Raw genomic sequence first — 18,554 nt, forward strand, 5'->3', positions numbered from 1 at the left:
TTATTTTTTATTTTTTTTTATTTTTTCACAAACCTTTTGCCCAGGGAACAGATCAATGATCACTCCTTTTCTTTTCTTATTTTATGTGGAATTTAAAAACAGAGGCAACCTACAAATAGTGACCATAATGACATGTTAATAACTCATTTGCTGCTTTGTGTATCACTGTTTAACATTTTTGTAGCTTTTATGACAGTTAACCCTTCATTTTAAGTGTCACAACAGAGACTAATAAGGAATTTAAAAGTTTAGTTTTTTACAGTGACATGTTGTTATATTTCATTTACATCTCAGGCATTTGTGTCCTGTATTAAAAATCAGTGTCGTTCCTTTATGATGTAAAGCTCTTGATCAGATTAATACATGCCTTTGATAAGGAGCAGGAAATAAACAAAGCAACAGTGATTAGTTGATGTGTGTGTTTTGTAATGAGTGTGTTGTAAATGCTAAATCAGGGGAGACACATCCACTTGTGGCATCGCTAACAGTGTGAGAGCTATTGATCGGATAATGGCTGTAGATGAGGCTGATGCCCCATCAACACAAATGTCTGGCAGATTAAGAGATTTTGAATTTCAAACCTGAGATATTGATCACTGTAACAGCACAAATTACCATATCAGTGTTTATTTAGATAAGGTCACTGTTGGTCACTCAGGGACTGATTTGCATGTTGATTGGAGTTTCAGGATAGTGCACTGCAAACATAAGTGTAGATTTCAGGGTGCATACAGGGGACACGTCCTCCTCAACATTTCGAACATGCATTTCAACAACATTAAAAAATAATTACAACATGAACTAATGGAGAAAATGCACAAACTGGTGTATTAAAAAGAATTCAGATTGAAGAAATGTGTGGCAGAGGATCCCCAAATCTCCTAGTTTTATGTGTTCACCCCAGTGGGAGAAGTTTTTAGATCCTTTACCCCCTTTCCCTCCAAATTAGTGCATGTGATCAAAAGTAGTTGCCTTTTAATTCTTAATCAATTGGCAAATGGAATAAATGACTAATCATTTCAGTGATAACTTGGCTAGTTTAATTTCAACTCAAGCATCATATTTCATAATCTCTTCTTATGAGTTTTTGTAATGTAAAAAATCCTATTTTGTAAAGCAACTAGTAGCTTTCAGATAAATGTAGTGAAGTTAAAAGAACATTTTCCTCTGAAAAAAAGCATTTGGTGCTATGAAAAGAATAGACTCAAGTACCTCAAATTCCTACTTAAGTTGCCTGCTCACTGCAGCATTAAGGACCATGGAAGATGTTGAAAGAGCAGCACATTGAAATAATAACAGATATTTCCTAATGCAATCATTTGTGGGCGCAGTGTGGTAGATCAGCCATCAGCCTCCTTCAGTTTGTGCGACTTGAATCCCTGTATACACCACACTTTACACAGTAAACACGAGTAAAAACTTAACGCATCAACTAAAGTAGGGGAGTTACTCCAGCTGTCTCCTGCTCTCTATCAATACCCTTTATTGATCCGGGCAACTGTTGATAGCCACGACGCATCCTTATCTGCACAAGTCCATCATGTTTTTCTGCCTGACTTTGATTGGGCATGATTAATCCCTTCCACTCAGTAACCTAAAGGAGTTTCGCACCTCCTGTTGCACAATGATTGTAATAAAATCAAACAAGAGTGTCACTCTTATAAATAAACTTTGTTTTATATATCAGAATATATATATATATAAATGTGCTTGTGGGTTTACAAACGAACTCCCGTGCAAAATCCCTTTATTGTGGAAATATTAAAGTCTATATACAGTGTTGTTGGGTGCTGATTGGTGCAGACATCAGTCAGACAGTGGTCAATAGGGGGCGCCACGTGGGGACCTCCTGAGTATATAAAGTGGCTTTTCACAGAGAACTGCTCATTCAAAGCCAACCTCAGCTCATAAGGTTGCTTGATTCTGCCAGATGCTGCTGCTTCCAGCCTGAAGAGGTAAGGAAGTTTTATTTGCTCAGACTTGTTTTATACCTTTAAAATGACTTTACATTGTAAAAAAAACGTTATTAAGTTAAATGAGACCAAAAATAAACAGGCTGATTCTGATGTGTTGCCATATACATTTATTTTCCATGAAACAGAGAGCCAGCTCTGCAACCCTCTTACTGGTGCAGAAGATAGTGTGTGGCTGCATGTGCAGTTGTGTGTGTGTGTGTGTGTGTGTGTGTGTAACGGAGGGAGAGAGGTTGGCTGTGTGAGCTGATTTGTTTATTGTTTGTCTGGAAGCTCCTTTATGTTTTGGATGCACCACAGTAATTGCAGAGGAAAGTTGCGGTTGGATGAGCCTCAGAGGACATTTTAGGGGTTGTGTAGTGAGAGAGAAAGAGAGAGGGAGAGAGAGGGGCCACAGAGTTTGAGAGCCCCATTTTTCTCTCTCTGAGTCCAGTTTGGACCAGTTTTCCTTTTTTCCACCAAACAGGAGAAAGTCTGTGAAGCCACAATGGATGCATCTTCTTATTATCATCATTATTAGTGCCTATGATGTGATGTAAAATCCTTGTCCCTGTAGCAAAGGGATGTAATGATCTTTGTACTGGCAAGAGAGTTAATAATTCGCCATTAGGGTGGTTAGTATATGTTAGTTCTTCAGAGCAAATGCCTTTACCCATAAAGTGTATCTAAAAAGGAGAGACTTTCAGTGAAACAGAGCACATGTATAAAGGTTCATTTTAACTTTATTTCATGTATTACATCTAGCTGTCATCAGCTAGGTTCAAAGTTAAGTGTTTTTATCTTGTGATCTAATAAAAACCTTCCTGACCTTCAGTTACCACAGTGATAGGCCAACTATAAAACCTCCCCTTTCCCCTTGTATCTTTCTCTTCACAGATCCTTCACCCTGAGCGTCGGTCAGGGAGCCTCTCTGCACTTTCTCTCTCTACACTATCTTCAATTCTGTCCTCTGGTTCTTTGCCCTTTTCTGCTTGTAAATTCCCTCAACCATGGCTCCGACCCTGGCCACAGCGTTCGCCAGGCGCTGGTGGATGGCAGTGACTGCCATCATTGAGAATCTGCTGTTTTCTGCCGTGCTGCTGGGATGGGGATCACTGCTCATTATGCTCAAGTCAGAGGGCTTCTACTCTTACCTTTGCAACGAGGAGGGTGAGTCACAACTGTTAAAACGCTGTCACATTACTTATGTGTCATTTATCCCATCATACTTCCCAAACTTTGCCTTCATGCTCATTAGGAAGAGCAAAAAGCCTTGAGCATCTGCTTTCATGAGGTCATGGTGCAGAACTGTGTATTACAGTCTTTTTTCCTCAAACTGGTGATTCAGGGTGCCCTTTATAGTCAGTCAATGTCATCTTGAGTTAAGGCAAATGAGGGTTTAATCAGGACATGTAACTTAACACTGCTGCCTTTTTGTCTCTTCCATTCTTTAGGAGGAGTATGTGTTTTCTCTGAGGGGGCATAGGCTGTTTTTTAGGGACTCAGGGGCTTTAACCTGATCAGTTACATTAAACAGAGAGCAGGGCTGCAGGTTGGCAAAGTGGTCCAAAGTTAAAAGGCTCCAGTGTCTTATAAACATTTGACAGACTATCTGTCTCATTCCCCTTGCCACTTAGACAGCTTTAACTCTTTGAAACCTATACAAATTGGCCCCAAAACATGGGAAGAGGGCACTGAGCAACAAAGGACGAAATGACAAAAACATTAGTAAGAAAAAGTACCAGAAAAATATATGAAAAGTTTAAAAACCAATAAAACAGAAACAATTTGCAAGAAATTCTTAGAATTATAATAATCCTGTAACATAATTCTGGATATTTAATTATGCTATGTTATAAATATAGTTTCCCTATTTTTTCCCCCTAGCTTTTTCAAATTACTTTTCTAAATCTCCTAATTTCTTGCAATTTCTGGAACATTTCTTACCAAGTTGTTTTTGTTGAAGGAAATAAAACCTATTTGCTCAGGGTGCAAAGGTTTAAATACTTGTGAAAGGTGTCCAAATGCAGCACAAGAGAAGTAATTGATTGAGAGGAAAGTGAAAAACAAATCAGACAACGGATGAATCAACCCCCCCTCATCTCTCGCTTTTAGCAAAGTCAGGCCGGTTGCTTTGTGTTTTTAAGTACAAAGATGGAACTGATGCACACAGTGGCCCCAGTCAGGTCTTACAGTAGAGAGTAAGCAAAAGGGAATTTCAGGCAGCACTTATCCTTTGGACCTTGGGTGACACTGAGTTGTGCCCCTGTGGTGAGCACTGCTAATCCCACAGACACTAAACTATTCACTGGATTCAATCTGTCTCTGTCACTGGTAGCCTCCCTGTCTTTTAGGGAGTTGTAGGGAATTGAATTAACTGACTGGTGATTTGTAGCAGGATGTTTTTCCAACTCATGTTGGAAATGTTTCCTATCAATCTTCATTTGCCTGTGACACAACTTTGCCTTGTTTCGATCTTTAGGCTTATTCAGCATCACTAGTATCACAGCCATAAACCTTGAATTTCTCAACTCCAGTCACATTTATAGCACAGAATAAATGTTTCAGCTGTGATGTGGCAGCGCAGGAGCAGACTAACCACTGAAGCAATAATCAAGCATCCACGACTTTAAGGACTTCCTGTTGTCTTATCTTGTTCTTATAATGTAAGAGGGAGAGGACAGCAGAACCAGCTCAGCTCTTTTCAGGCGTATGACATGTGATAGAGGGACAGATTTTATGACTGGTAATATGGAAGTTTAAAGTCCACTGATAAAGGACAGGGAGGGAGGAGAAGATAGAAAAGTGATGAACAGTAGAAATCAAACTGCTGGTGGGTGGAGTTTGGGTCAGTGTACTTTTTGATCTTTGAATTTTCCTTTCAGAGACAGAAATAGGAAAACAAATATGTGCATATATATATATATATCTATGTGTGTGTGTGTGTGTGTGTGTGTGTATGTATATACATGTATATATATATATATATATACGTATATGTGTGTTTGTGTGTGTGTGTGTGTGTGTGTGTTGTATATGTTTTTTAAATTCCTTTTTAATTTCTTTTTCTTGAAGGAAAATTCAAAGACCAAAAAGTACACAGACTGGTTTGAAGAAAGAATTAGATGATGGGTGAAAAAAGATAATGATGATGCAGCATAGATTAGGCTTTTATGCACATGCAGCAAAGATATTTGCAAAATTGCTAAAGCTTTATTTTATGTGGGTGGGTCAGCAATCATGGGTCACCATGGAAGGGAAGCCAAGGCCTGCGCAAGCTGTTATTTTGCAGCATCAGATCTTCTTGCAACACATGTCACAATAATGCCAAACACTATGTGCACGTGCAGATGTACTTGTACAATCTGGTTTCTTGAAGTAGACTTTGGCACTTTGTTACAAAGAGCGTCACGGTGGTTCACACAAGGATGCCACATACATATTGGCTCCACGTGACTACAAAGACGTCAACTGGTACCATAGAGGGATAAGTTCCTAAGATGTTCCCAGACAGCTTTCGTTTCAGCTTCACATGGACTTATTTTAGACTTTAATACCTTTATCTTTCAGTGGAGGTATTGCTGATAATATAAAGCTGATTGCCAGTGCCAGCTTATCACTTTTTACTCTTTGCATTTCAATTTGCTAATAAAATTTAAATTGGATCTTTGTCACAATTTTATCTCTGTGTGTCTGAAGTGTACTGGTTTGTCTCAAGTCCTTTTTGCTTCTTTACCTGATATGACATCACTCACAGGTTTTCTGCACGTGCTCAGTGCACATGTGGCCACTATGTGTAGATGTATCAGGATGCTGTGAATAAGCAGAACTGCCAGCTTCAAATTCCATCTTTGTGCCAAGAAGCCGCAGCTCCCTATACGTTAAGCCATCCAAACTCAACCTTACACAGTCATGCGATTTTTTTTTCAATTTTCATGAATGCCCTGTCTCAGCTTCTTTTTGTCCAACTCCAAAATATATCTAACACCTCGTCTTCTACCTACTTTCTCTTTTTCCAGTCAACAGTACCAACTACAATCTGTCCAAACCCCTGACAACTCCAACGCCTGACGACTATGCCGACTACTACGACAGTGTGGGCGGTGTGGTTGGTCTGGGAGATGGAGTGGAGATGAGGCCTCTGGTCCCTGTGGATGGGCCCCTGAGGATGAACGGCTGGCTGATTTGTAAAGAACAGGATGAGATGCTGAACCTAGCATTCACAGTGGGCTCCTTCCTGCTGTCCGCCATCACCCTGCCACTGGGGATCGTCATGGATAAATACGGGCCTCGCAAGCTACGTCTACTGGGCAGGTAAGCAAAGAGGAGAAGAAATTATTGGGAATAACCATGATGTTATGTCTTCAAATCTGTGAACAAAATTGTGGTCCTTTAATTAATTTGAAAGCTGGAGCGACACCACTTCCTGTGCTGCTTTCAGACGCCTTTCACGAGTTTTAAAAAGTTTTTAAATTGGTATGATTTCTTTTTTAAAGAAAAGGGGTTTAGAAAAATATTTATTTTTAAAAGCTAGGGAAAATATGTAGGGAAAAAAGTTAGGGGAAAACTACATTTATCATTATCATATTTAGATATTTAAAATTATGTCACAGAATAATATAATGTTTTTAAATACATTTCACCAAGTCATTAATATATATTAATTACTAATTTTCACGTAATTTTCTTGTACTTTTGACTAATCAGCCTAATTTCATCTTTTGTTGCTTATTGAGTTCTTTCTACGTTTTTATAAGAAAAAAAGCCCATTTGCTCATGTTTCAAATGGTTAAGAAGAAAGAATAAAATGGCAGAGATAGCTTGCAACTTAAATTGTCACAATTTATTTTCAGCACGTGTTTTGGACTATCCTGTCTACTCATTGCCTATGGAGCCTACAATCCAAATGGTAAGTCTGCCTGAAGAGTACTCATGTGTACCTTGTTCCACTGTATTTGAAACAATGTACAGTAGTTTGGTTGTTGACCCTGTCACTCATGACATCATGTCATTTGCAGAACTCTCTGTCCTTATCTTCATCGCCCTGACTTTCAATGGCTTCGGGGGCATGTGCTTGACCTTCACCTCTCTCACAGTAAGTGTGTGCACACCACAGTTGGGTTTGCTCTCTAATCCTCCTGCTGCAGAGCCTTCTCACCAAACGCCACAACGCTTGTCCGCATGTATATTATCTATAAGTCTTTGTCTTTCTTTTATTGCTCTGTTATAATTTTTTACTGGCTCCTCGCCTGCCTGGCTCCTCGCCTGCCTGCTCTCCCTCCTTCATGGCATTTTTTTTTTTTGGCTTCTTACACTGAACTCTGTGTTCCTAGGTAGGGGGTTTATTAGGGAGATAGCAAATCACTTGGTGGTTCATTATCACTTTTCCACTACATCGATAATTGTGTCTCAGCAAGAACATCACAGCGACTGTTTGGTGTTTGAGCTGCTCATCTCCCCGTCTTTGTCTCTGTACACAAACATGTACTCACTGTAATGTGTGTGCACAAACAGACACTAAACAAATATTTGCAAACTAATGTATTCAAACACAACCAGCAATGCAGCATTACTGTCTTAAGAGAATAGTAAAGCTGCAGAGTACAGTTACAGCTCTAACTTGCACTTTCAAGTTGTGTAGTAAGTGATAAGAAAAAGAAATCTAAAACATCAGTCTGCCATCAATCAGTGTTTATTTCATTTTATTTTATTTTGAGAGGGGGAGAGTGGCTTTTTTGCCCTAGGGATAATGTGTATTTACAGGGAATCACAGGAAAATTAATTTTTATTCCTTATTTAAAACCTGCTGCCTACATTACCCACAATGCAAACTTGACCCTCAATAGTTGAATCGTGTATCTTGATGTGTTGTACCAGTAGCAGTTAATGTAGCCTAAAGCAGAGATACAGCAGAGGTATAGTAGGCTTACTTCTTTCTTATTCCTCAGTCATAGTTTTTTCTTCTTTTCATTTTTACACTTGTAGTCTTTAGTTCCAACTGTTAATGGTGATTTCCCAGATTTTGTGCAGCTTCCTTTCGAGTCACAAAAGGCTTTATGCAACTTTTTCTTTTTACATACTCATACATAGTACTTCAAAAGATCTGTAAACAGACTTAAATGTATATAATCTGTGTTGTTACATTTTACATTTGAGCCACAGAACCAGAGATGCACAGAGACAGAAAAACAAAGCTCTTTCGGATTTTCTGGGTCTACCCCTTTCCATTTCTTTGAATTCTTCTTCCTGTTCCCTCCTTGTCATCAGTTTAGCCTCACGCAGGACTCACACAGGAGTCCTGGGCTGTACCATGGTGATGCTGTTCACTAGAGAGGGGCTCTATTCCACTAAATCTCCCAATAAATGCCCCTTTTCTATACATCCACAGGCTGTTACTGTGATGTACATCTCCGAATGTGTTATCTGCTGCATCTGCCTAGAACTCTCATTAGTTGCTGCCACTGGCCTGAATGTCAGCGATGCAGTAAAAGCATAATTTAGGGCTTTGTTTTTCTTTTGGAGGCCCCAAGTGTCTGTACATAAAACCCCGATATACCACCCATCTCCTTCACAACCTGAGATACTTGGAAGCCTCGCAGCAGGGTTAATCATTACACTCTACACTGCTCATTGACTCCTTGATGATGGCTGCACCTACAGGCATTCATTCTAAGCTGGCTGAGGGCTGTTGGGTAATACACCACTGGGCCCCCGCCAATGTCAGGTCACCTTTCCCCTTCAGGTATCCAGCAGCTGCTAATACATTTGTAATGTTTAAAAATCTATTGGAATAGTTTTCTAATTCAGTGGTTCCCAATTGGTCCAGCAACTGGATGCAGATTTCTCCTTATTAAGTGGTTCAACGTCCACACATAAGATAAATTGCCACATTTTCAATTTTATTTCACAAAATGCACTCTGTACAATGTACATATAAAACTTGATTAAATAAAATGCATCGCAAGAATAAAGTACATTTACTTAAAACATGGTAAATAAAAGCACTACAGCTGTCACTGGTAAGGTTGGACGGGGACCCAAATTCAGAACAAAACAGTTTAAAGTTTAAAAAAATGCATATCATTGCTTCAAGACCAGTGACATTGCAAAGGCACAGCAGGTTAAAAGACACTCTGCATGCGGGAAATTCGCTGTACTTCAAAATAATGTGTTTTTTTTTTACAAATGACATGTTCTTAGTCCCTTCCGGTCCATTTAGAATGGACCCGCAACCAACTTTTGGACCGTGAGCCACCAGTTGGGAACCACTAAGTATCCCCAGTGACAGTGACAGGAATACTGGGTGATTCAACATGCATACAGTCTCCATTTATTACACACAAACACATACCTCTTCCTCAGCTTCCCCAGTCTTATGTAATTTGATGTGCTTGTTGTTGTTCAGTCTCTTGAAAACAGAACAGCTTGTGAATGCCTTTGTATTTGGATGTTTTGCCACCCACTGTCTCCTGTTTTCCCTCCCAGCTCTCTGTTCTCTTGTCCTCAAACGGGAGGAAAGCATGAAAAAGACAGAGAAAACGTCTCCTCACCTCAGTCACCCCCTCTCGGCAGCGTCGCGTTTGTGTCTTTTACTGGTGTTCCGTGTCACTTCGCTGTTTTATTTTCTCTGATGTCTGCTTGCTAATTGGTTCCCCACTGTCCACTCCGACCCCGGTGTCAGTAGGCACCATCCTCACTGTGTCCCCAATCTGTCCCCGGCCTCAAGCTTAGTGCGGCTTCGCTGCAGCTGAGCTCACCATGATCTTGGCAGTAGATGGTTCATACTTACAATGGATTATATCTCACTTTGCGTGCAAGTTTGTACAATTCTAGAGTAATATAAGGACACGTTGTGACGATGTTTCTCTTCCTTTAGCTCCCTAACATGTTTGGGGACCTCCGTTCTACCTTCATCGCCCTGATGATTGGATCCTATGCCTCCTCCGCTGTCACCTTCCCAGGAGTCAAGGTAGCAAACACTGAATCACCCTGCACACATCCACACTAAGAGAAATATTTTCTTTTGTCATTCTGTACTACTTTTCCTTATATTTAACACAAACCGCCATAACTCTTGAATGCACTCTGCAAGCACATTTATTTTCCACCCTAAATCCTTTGAAACCTGAGCAAATTGGCTTGATATCCAACCAAACCAATTTACACAGGTTTCAAAGGTTTAAGTACGTCTGAATGCAGCATGAGAAAAGTGATGCTGACTCAGTTTTAAAGGGGTTTTAAAGGGGTTAACTAACTCTGTTTTTGAAAAAAAATTGTATTGGTGGTGTTCAGGTGATCTATGACGTCGGCATATCTTTCATCACTATCCTGGTTGTGTGGGCCGCCTGCGCTGGACTGGTCTTCCTGAACTGCTTCCTCAACTGGCCGCTGGAGCCTTTCCCAGGACCAGAGGACATGGACTACACGTTAGTACCACAGACACACACAGTCACGCACAGAGGACATAGAACAATTTATCTATAATCATACCTGTATTGAGGTGCAGACTATGATGTTATTCTCGATGTTACAGTATGTACAAAAATCTGCTTAAAGTCAGCAGTGTCTTGTATGTTCCAAAGTATATGGAGCAATCAACATCACTGACACTGTCTGACACATAATTATGCAATATGTGCAAGAATGTGCAGCGTAATGCTCCCAGGTTAAAGTCCATCTTCTCATGATCACGCTCTCAACTGTACTCATCCCTGTGGCAAATCCTTGCTAATTAAAATGACCTGCTTGTTCAGCAGGAAACTTTTACAGACGGCTGATTTGTGCAGAACTTGCAAGACATGCGTGTTTCCTGTATGTAACATATTTATGCCTCCATGCCAGGGATAGCCGTGACCAGAGGGATCATGTTTTCTGGCTGTCCATCTGTCCATTTCCAGAATGTCTTGAGGGAATTTCTATATATTTGGCACAAATGTCCAGTTGGACTTAAGGATTAAGTTAGTAAATCTTGGTGGTCATAGGTCCAAGGTCAAGGTCACTGTGACCTTGTCTGTCTCAATATGGTAAACTTTATGTCATATGAACACCTAGAAGGAATTTTTTGGCACAAATGTCCACCCTGAAACAAGGATGAACTGATTTGATTTTGGTGGTCATCCATCTCATTTTTGTGAACACAATATCTCTGGTCAAAGGTGAAAGGTCAAGGTCACTGTGACCTCATCTGTTGCATTCTCGCGAATTCAGTATCTCAAGAACACCTTTATAAAATTGCTTGAAAATTGGCAAAAATATCCACTTGGACCGAAAGATGAACTGATTTGATTTTGGTAGTCAAAGGTCAAGGTCACTGTGAACTTGTGTTCATGTCATTCTCATGAATGTCAATATCTCAAGAAGGCCTTGGACATGCACTTTTCAATTCCTCCATGGCCTTTTTCTTCTGTCTTTCCTTGCACATTGTCCTTTGCTCCCATTATTTTACCTCTTTTTCATCCCTCTCTCCTCCTCTGCTACTCAGTGTGAAGATCAAGTTCAGCTGGCTTGGCTTTGACCATAAAATCACAGGGAAGCAGTTTTACCGCCAAGTGACTACAGTGGGCCGTCGCCTCAGCGTGGGCAACAGCCTGAAGCAGAAGGAGCTGGCCACTAAGGATGGACACAAGCTCTGTCTGTCCACCATGGACCTTGAAATGAAGTGCAAGCCACAAGATGACTGTAAGAATTCAGTCCCCACGTAGACCCTTGTTTTTTAAGCTTTGCACTCCATTTGCATGATGTTTACCTCTGTTTTGTTCCTGTTCCTCTCCTACAGCCCCATCATTCTTAAAAACCATCACCACCCCTATCTTCATGCTCAGTCTGGTGACCATGTCCATCACTCAACTCCGTCTGTTGTTCTACATGGGGGCCATGAACAGTGTGTTGGAGTCGCTCACTGATGGAGACCTCAACACAGGTCTGTGGCTCTGAATTTTGTTAAAGTTGTTGAAATCGTTGTCACTGTGACTTTGATTCATGACTTAAAAGCAGCTGGACTCACTTGGTTTTAATTTGATTTTCAGTGGAGAGAATGGAAGTTGGTAAGACTAAAAGTTTATCGTTGTATCAGTAGATTATTGAAGCATTAGGCTGTTAACTTTCCATCACAGGTCTGTCACCACAATACTGCACTATTTGCACCACCACTACTGACTGGCTTTTGTCATATGGCTAGTGTTGTTATTGCATTTGACCTTGCCTGTTGTCCACGTCAATAACCCAGTCCTTCAGCTGTCATTCAGCTTTATTCTGAACCCAATTGTTATACTCATTAACTAACTTTGCCCCTCAGCACCAGCAAATACATCATATGACATGAGCAGTTTCACATGACTCACTTAATGGCATCAAATCGACTTTTGAACAGCTTTTTTCTCCGTATCCACTGTTGTTTCATTCAATATGTCGGCACAACCTAGAACTAATGATTAACTGTACCATTATAGTCATTAACCAGGTAGAAAAAGTTCCTGGACCCTTAACCCCCCCCCCCCCCCTCTTTTTTTTTGTTTTTTTTTTCTGTGTTATGCATTGCATTTTCTTAAAAATTGTTCTCATTCTGTCCTGTCTCTCAGTGAGTCTGTACTCCTCCATCTTCGGAATGCTGCAGCTGCTTTGCCTGATGACCACTCCTGTGATTGGTCAGATCATGGACTGGAAGCTGAAGGACTGTGATGATGATGAGGAGGAAAAGGAGCCCTGCAGCAAGTGAGTCAACTTATTCCTTAGAGCGCCCTAACTCCTTTCCATTTATAGGTCCAGACATTACTGCAAAGTCGGTTTGCCATTGTGACAAATAGAACAAAGAAATGCGCTTTTATTGTGAAATAGAGTTGTGATAATAGTGCATAATTATGTGATTATTCTTCCTGATTTTGACCACCAGGGGGGAAATAAAGAAAAAACGCAGAGACAGAAAGACCCAGAAAGTGACCAATGCCTTGAGAGCATTTGTTCTTACAAACCTCCTTTTGGTGGGATTTGGGATCACCTGCCTAGTGCCCAATCTCCCCCTGCAGGTGAGTGGATCAAACAGGCCTTTAAATGCTTCATAGGGAAACATGACTGTCTGGCATATCATTTGATGAACTTATTTGTGCATGCATAGTGTTTTACGCAGTTAACTTTTTATTTATTTATTTTTACAATGAATCCCACATACTTTTAAAGGTTAACTGTTTTTTTTTTTTTTTAAACCTGGACCCTATTTTCACATGTTTTTGTACCTAAGTCATTAATGGAAACAACTTTTGCAATTGATACTGAGCAAGACCGCTGCAGCTGGACATTTGACACAAAAACATGAGAAAATAAGTCCCAGGTAACAAAAACATAGCTATCCTTTAATGGAACAAGGAAACTGGTAAACAGCTAGCCTGGCTCTGTTTGCCATTACCAGCCATGAGAAAGCTAATTTAGCTCAGCATATAGAATTGATACAGATTAAACAAACAAGATTTAATTTATAAATAAGTACGCTTTAGAGGAGCTGTTGGGTGGAGTTATCTCCTCATCTAATCAAGAAAGACCCAAACTATTCCTTTAAGACCCTCATAAAGTGACTTAATGGATGGCTGTACTGATTTCTTCTCCTTTATCCACCCTCAGATCGTGTCATTCGTCTTGCACACTGTCGTAAGAGGTTTCATTCACTCTGCTGTTGGCGGCCTCTATGCTGCAGTGTAAGTCTCAATATGATGCTGCTTTCACATCATCATCATCATCATCATCATCATCATCACTTTCGTCTTCTGTGTGTTCGCAGTGTCAAACTTCGAACTAAACTCTGAATTTACCGTCGTATCTCTGCAGGTATCCCTCCTCCCAGTTTGGTAGTCTAACAGGCATGCAGTCTCTGGTCAGTGCAGTGTTTGCTCTGCTGCAGCAACCCCTCTTTCTGGCTATGATGGGGCCCCTGAAGGGAGACCCATTCTGGGTATGACAACACAAACACTCACATTCACTGAAAAACTCTCACAAATGAAACCTTCGGGCATGGCTAACACCTGTGTTTCCCTCCAGGTCAATATTGGACTCTTGGCTCTAAGTATGCTGGGCTTCTTGCTGCCTCTCTACCTGGTCTGCTACAGACGGACGCTCTACAGACAGCAACAGCAGAAAGAGGACGACGCTAAGATTTACATCAAAATCAACGGCTCCGACATCCCTGAGGCCTACGTGTAGAGAAAAGGAAACAGAGAGGATGAAGAAAGCATGCATTTTTACTTAGAATATCACATTTCAACCTACTGTAAAATTGTTCTCCTTTGAGTACACATGCAAACATCAATTTTCCAAAATCCCACCAAGGTAAACTGCGGCTGTCACAGAAAGGCGCTGAAGAGGAAAGTAAAGTGTGGAGGGAAAAAGAATGAAATAAGAGGAAAGACTGTGAAAGGAAAGAGCGGCAGGAGCCCTCTGTATTCCCCCAAATCCTCTGACTTTTTATTCCCTCCTCTCTGAGCAGCACATCAGTGCAGCTCCACTCCATAAAAGACTGCTTTAATATTCCGCATGTGAGCAGACAGAAATGAACAGGAGAGTTTGTTTCACTGATTTCCAACTGGGAAACCGGCAAAAGTGCAAAACACTACCCTCACCAACAACCTCACTGTTGTTAGTGAGTGATTCCATTATTATTTTGAGACGTTTTTTTTTAATATGTTGACTTTAAATCCTCCTGGTTGTAAATCCCATAACATGGTGCTATTCATCAGCAGGATTTAAAAAAAAAATAGTGTAAGGTCTGAATAAATGGCATTAATGAGCGACAAGATGGAGAGAAGAACCTTACTGCTGAAGTTTCTCTGGCGAGTAGAAAAGACACTCATTATGATTAATTATGGGGCTGAATTTTTTTTTCTGGCTAATATCGTATTAGTATAAAATTGCTGTAGCTTAGAATATACTGGATGAATCTCAATGTTTTTGGGGGGCTGTATTTCAAGAAAGACGTCAAAAAAACGGCAGTACATTTGCTAAAAACAAAAGGTTCATGTACGTTTGGAGTATTTATTTTATTGTCTGCTTTTTTTATACCATAAATTTTTCAGGGGTGCCTTTAAATATATTTTTGAGTAAAAGATAAGATTTTTTCATTAAGCATGTTCTGCTGAACATTTTACACGTGTCAGTGAAAAGGGTCTGTGCATTAAATGGTAACACCATCTAAACATCACGTTCTCCATGAAGTGTAATCCATAAAATCATTACCATTCAGCTGCCTTATTTTAAATTCCGTGTTTCAGTCAATGTACATACTGTTCAGCACTTTATACCCTATTAAAACCCCTTTAATACAACACACATCATTTCAGCACTTCTCTCCTGATGCCTCTCTAAAGAGTCCCATTTTCATTTTGATCTCCTACCTTCATGTGTGTATTTATTTCATTTTCCTCTCACTTTTCCATAACACTTTTCACCATGTATTTAAATTGTGCTGTGCTGGCAGCGACTCAAATGTCTGACCACATACTGTGTTGTTGGCATGTAGCGCCTTCTTCTACTGTTGAAGATAATGTAGATGAGTTTTGTGCAGGTGTTTTCTGTTTAAATATGGAAGAATTTGTGGAATAAATAGAGTTGATCTCTGTAAATGTTCAGTTATTTATTTATTTTCACTGCTCACCAGGGTAGATTATATGTCTCTGTGTAAATGTATCTGTGTAATTCTGACCTGTGGCTTTAAAAAAAAAAAATGTTAACGCAGTTATCTAATACAGGAGTAGCTTATGCAGGACCATTATTATGAATGCATGATTCGCATCACAGTTTGTAGTAAATTTAGAACCCAAAAGCAGACCCAAAGGCAGAAAAAAGCTCAATGACTTTTTGTTGGGCTGGTTAGTGGCAGAAGACAGAATGGTCAAGGCGGAGTAGATTGAGACTGTTCACAGGCAGACTGAGGCAAATGGCAGAGGGCTGACAGACTGAGCAGGCTGAGCAGTTTCTTTGTTGGCGAGTGCAAACAGAAGGAGTTGACATTGAAAGATAAAATATAAAACACTCAAAAAAGAAATAGCTCAGAACAACCAACAAAAGCTACCACTGAAGCCGACAGAATTATGTGGCAAAGAGGAGAAGAGAAGCTTGGGTTTTTATGCTGAGGCTGATGAGAGGGAGATGAGTTGCAGGTGTGAAGTTTCAGCAGGTGCTTGATTGCAGTAGAGACACACACACTAAACACACACAGAAGGGGGGGGGGAACAAAAAGGGAAAACACTGAGGTCACAGCCAGAGCTACACATGTCCATGCAGGAATCTGAAGAACACCTTTACAGATTTTTTTCAGTTGTGAAGTTTTACAATTTGTTCCTGTATTTGAAGTTTGTGTTGATTCAGAAAAGGTATGCATTAAACATTGAAAAAATCTACATCCAATAGAGTTTTTCGGTTGTTGTACAACCAACCAGCAGAGGTCAGTATTGATAGTGTGTTTGTGAGGGCCATCACACTGGACGCAGAGTAAAGAGCACATTTTTGTTCCAATTTTTAGGCCAAATCGCCATAGAATTATTGTCAGTGTACAGTTTACTGATTTTTTTTTTAAATTCACAAACACCAGGATTTCAAATAAACTGACAAAGAAAGAGAAACTAATTTCCCAAACATGTAAACACTCGGACTGATTTCAGTTTTCAACATACATTGTTCTACATAACTCCACATTTTTCATGTATAAAATATGTCATATTTATCTATAAAGTACCCACATATGAAATGCTAATCTGCTTTCTCTCCGGTGTGTAAGAGCCAGGTGTCTCCTCGTGATTCCATGTCCCTCAGGAAGCTTGTTGGTGAGATTAGGAGTCATTCTGAACCGTTTTTCCACCAGATGTTGCTGCACACTCTCACTACATGTTTGGTGTTATACCAGGTCTGTCAGCACTCCGCTCTGCCATCTGATACTACGCTCAGGCAGATGGTTATCACTTGACACCCCGGCCTCCTGCGTCACCTGAGAATAGATCTGAGAACGTCACTCACATCAGGCACACTGGCTCCTGGAGCTCTGCTGGCCTGCTGCTGCTGCTGCTGCTGCTGCTGGTGAGGAGACAAGTGTTTGTTGGCTGGCCGACCCCTGTGGTCTGTTCGGGTACACACTTCAAAGAGGCAACATGAGACCACTGGCTGATAAAGTCACTGTAGAGCGAGTACTGGGCCAGTCACATCGAGTTGTTGAACAGAATGACCAGACATTCAGTCCTGGACCTAGAAACCATTCGTCTTCTTTTTCTGCTTCTTCTTCTTCTCATTATTATAATTGTTGTTGTTGTTGTCTTTAATATTAATTGTATTGAAGGAGCTTTTGGGAAATCAGTGCAAACAATTTAGTTGACAATTAGTCAACATAATTCACAAACAATTTAGTATGTGCAAAGTTTGTCTTCTTTTTTTCTTTGTACACAGCCAGGATGCATTGTGCTGTAGTGCCCAAGAGCAAACAAACAAAAAAAATCTAAATTTAGAACATGTGCCCATTTGGATTTTGCCCTTTCATTTTGTTTGTTTGTTTGTTTTGTTTTTGCGAGAAATCCTCCTAAATATTTAGAGCATGTCCCCCATCACCACCATAACCACCCAACAAAAATATGAAACTAACAGAGCTTTTATATTTTTTTTTTGAATGCAGGAGATTCAGTGTTCAATGCTCAAAATTCTCTGACAGAGGAACCCAACCCCCATTCCATATGTGTGCCCCCCCCCCAATGTTGAAAGAAGACCTTCGCCCTTGATAGATAGATAGATAGATAGATAGATAGATAGATAGATAGATAGATAGATAGGTGGATAGATAGATAGATTTCATTGTATTACAGTGTACATCACATCACAGGAGGTAGACGGGGTCCTACAGATGAGAAGACAGAGGAATGATAAGCGGATGTTGGCAGACAGATACAGATGCGCTATAAATACAGCAGCAGTTCGCTGTTACATAATTTTAGACTCACACACGCACTCACATCCCGCGATCTCCGGACTGTGGGCCTGGATTAAGGACCTGTGATGCCTTGTCATCGCATCACGCGCCAACACAATCTTATAGAGCCGTGGGTGGTGGATCAAAATGCGGTTAGGGGACCTCCAGGGGTCCTTGGGAGAATAACAGGTCAACCTGGGTGGATTTATGAGGATGACTGTACACGTTTACCTCCACGGTTTCATCCTCTAACGCTAATACATCCAGAGATGCATTTGAAAGTCATTGTAATGTAAAATAAATAATGTCATCAGTGGCAGATATCTGGTGGACAGGAGCAGGTTTGGAGTTTCTGGAGGCAGATAATCACATTAGATGCGGGGACTTTGTTTAAAGGGCTTAGAGAGCTGACGCACCGTGCGTCTGTGCCAGCGGTGGTGGTCCCCGTGTCATGCCCATATATCCTCTGATGGTGAATAACCACGCTTCTACGTCACCGTGACTGTGATGACGCAGAGTCGCACACTCTGAAGAAAAATGGTTCAGAGGAGCTCAGAGAGGACTTGTTATTTTATTTCATTTGTACATTTACTTATTTATTTGTTTTTTTTTTTTCTGATGTTGTCTTGCTTTTTTATTTTTATTTTTTCTTATTTTTTGTGTGTTTTGTGATT

General features: G+C 40.4%; 1 protein-coding gene across 1 annotated transcript; it reads left to right on the plus strand.

Annotated features, from left to right (window-relative positions):
• The first annotated feature begins 11 nt into the window (after window positions 1-11).
• slc43a2b (solute carrier family 43 member 2b) lies at window positions 12-15,553 on the plus strand. The gene is made up of 14 exons (XM_042499372.1): window positions 12-1,955; window positions 2,850-3,122; window positions 5,972-6,266; window positions 6,806-6,861; window positions 6,971-7,047; window positions 9,829-9,921; window positions 10,245-10,378; window positions 11,434-11,630; window positions 11,728-11,871; window positions 12,530-12,662; window positions 12,841-12,973; window positions 13,563-13,636; window positions 13,767-13,890; window positions 13,977-15,553. Exons 2-14 carry the CDS (start codon window positions 2,963-2,965, stop codon window positions 14,136-14,138), a joined length of 1,782 nt encoding a protein of 593 aa, XP_042355306.1. The 5' UTR covers window positions 12-1,955; window positions 2,850-2,962; the 3' UTR covers window positions 14,139-15,553.
• Window positions 15,554-18,554: the final 3,001 nt, after the last annotated feature.

The sequence above is a fragment of the Plectropomus leopardus genome, chromosome 13 (genome assembly GCF_008729295.1).
Source record: "Plectropomus leopardus isolate mb chromosome 13, YSFRI_Pleo_2.0, whole genome shotgun sequence".
In the NCBI taxonomy this organism is placed as follows: domain Eukaryota; kingdom Metazoa; phylum Chordata; class Actinopteri; order Perciformes; family Serranidae; genus Plectropomus; species Plectropomus leopardus.

What these genes read in the sequence shown, in the direction of transcription:
- slc43a2b (XM_042499372.1), top strand. Translation starts at nt 2,963, where the DNA reads ATGGCTCCGACCCTGGCCACAGCGTTCGCCAGGCGCTGGTGGATGGCA. An exon ending in TTACCTTTGCAACGAGGAGG is followed by an intron (nt 3,123 to 5,971) that starts GTGAGTCACAAC and finishes CTCTTTTTCCAG; the next exon opens with TCAACAGTACCAACTACAAT. An exon ending in TGCCCAATCTCCCCCTGCAG is followed by an intron (nt 12,974 to 13,562) that starts GTGAGTGGATCA and finishes ATCCACCCTCAG; the next exon opens with ATCGTGTCATTCGTCTTGCA.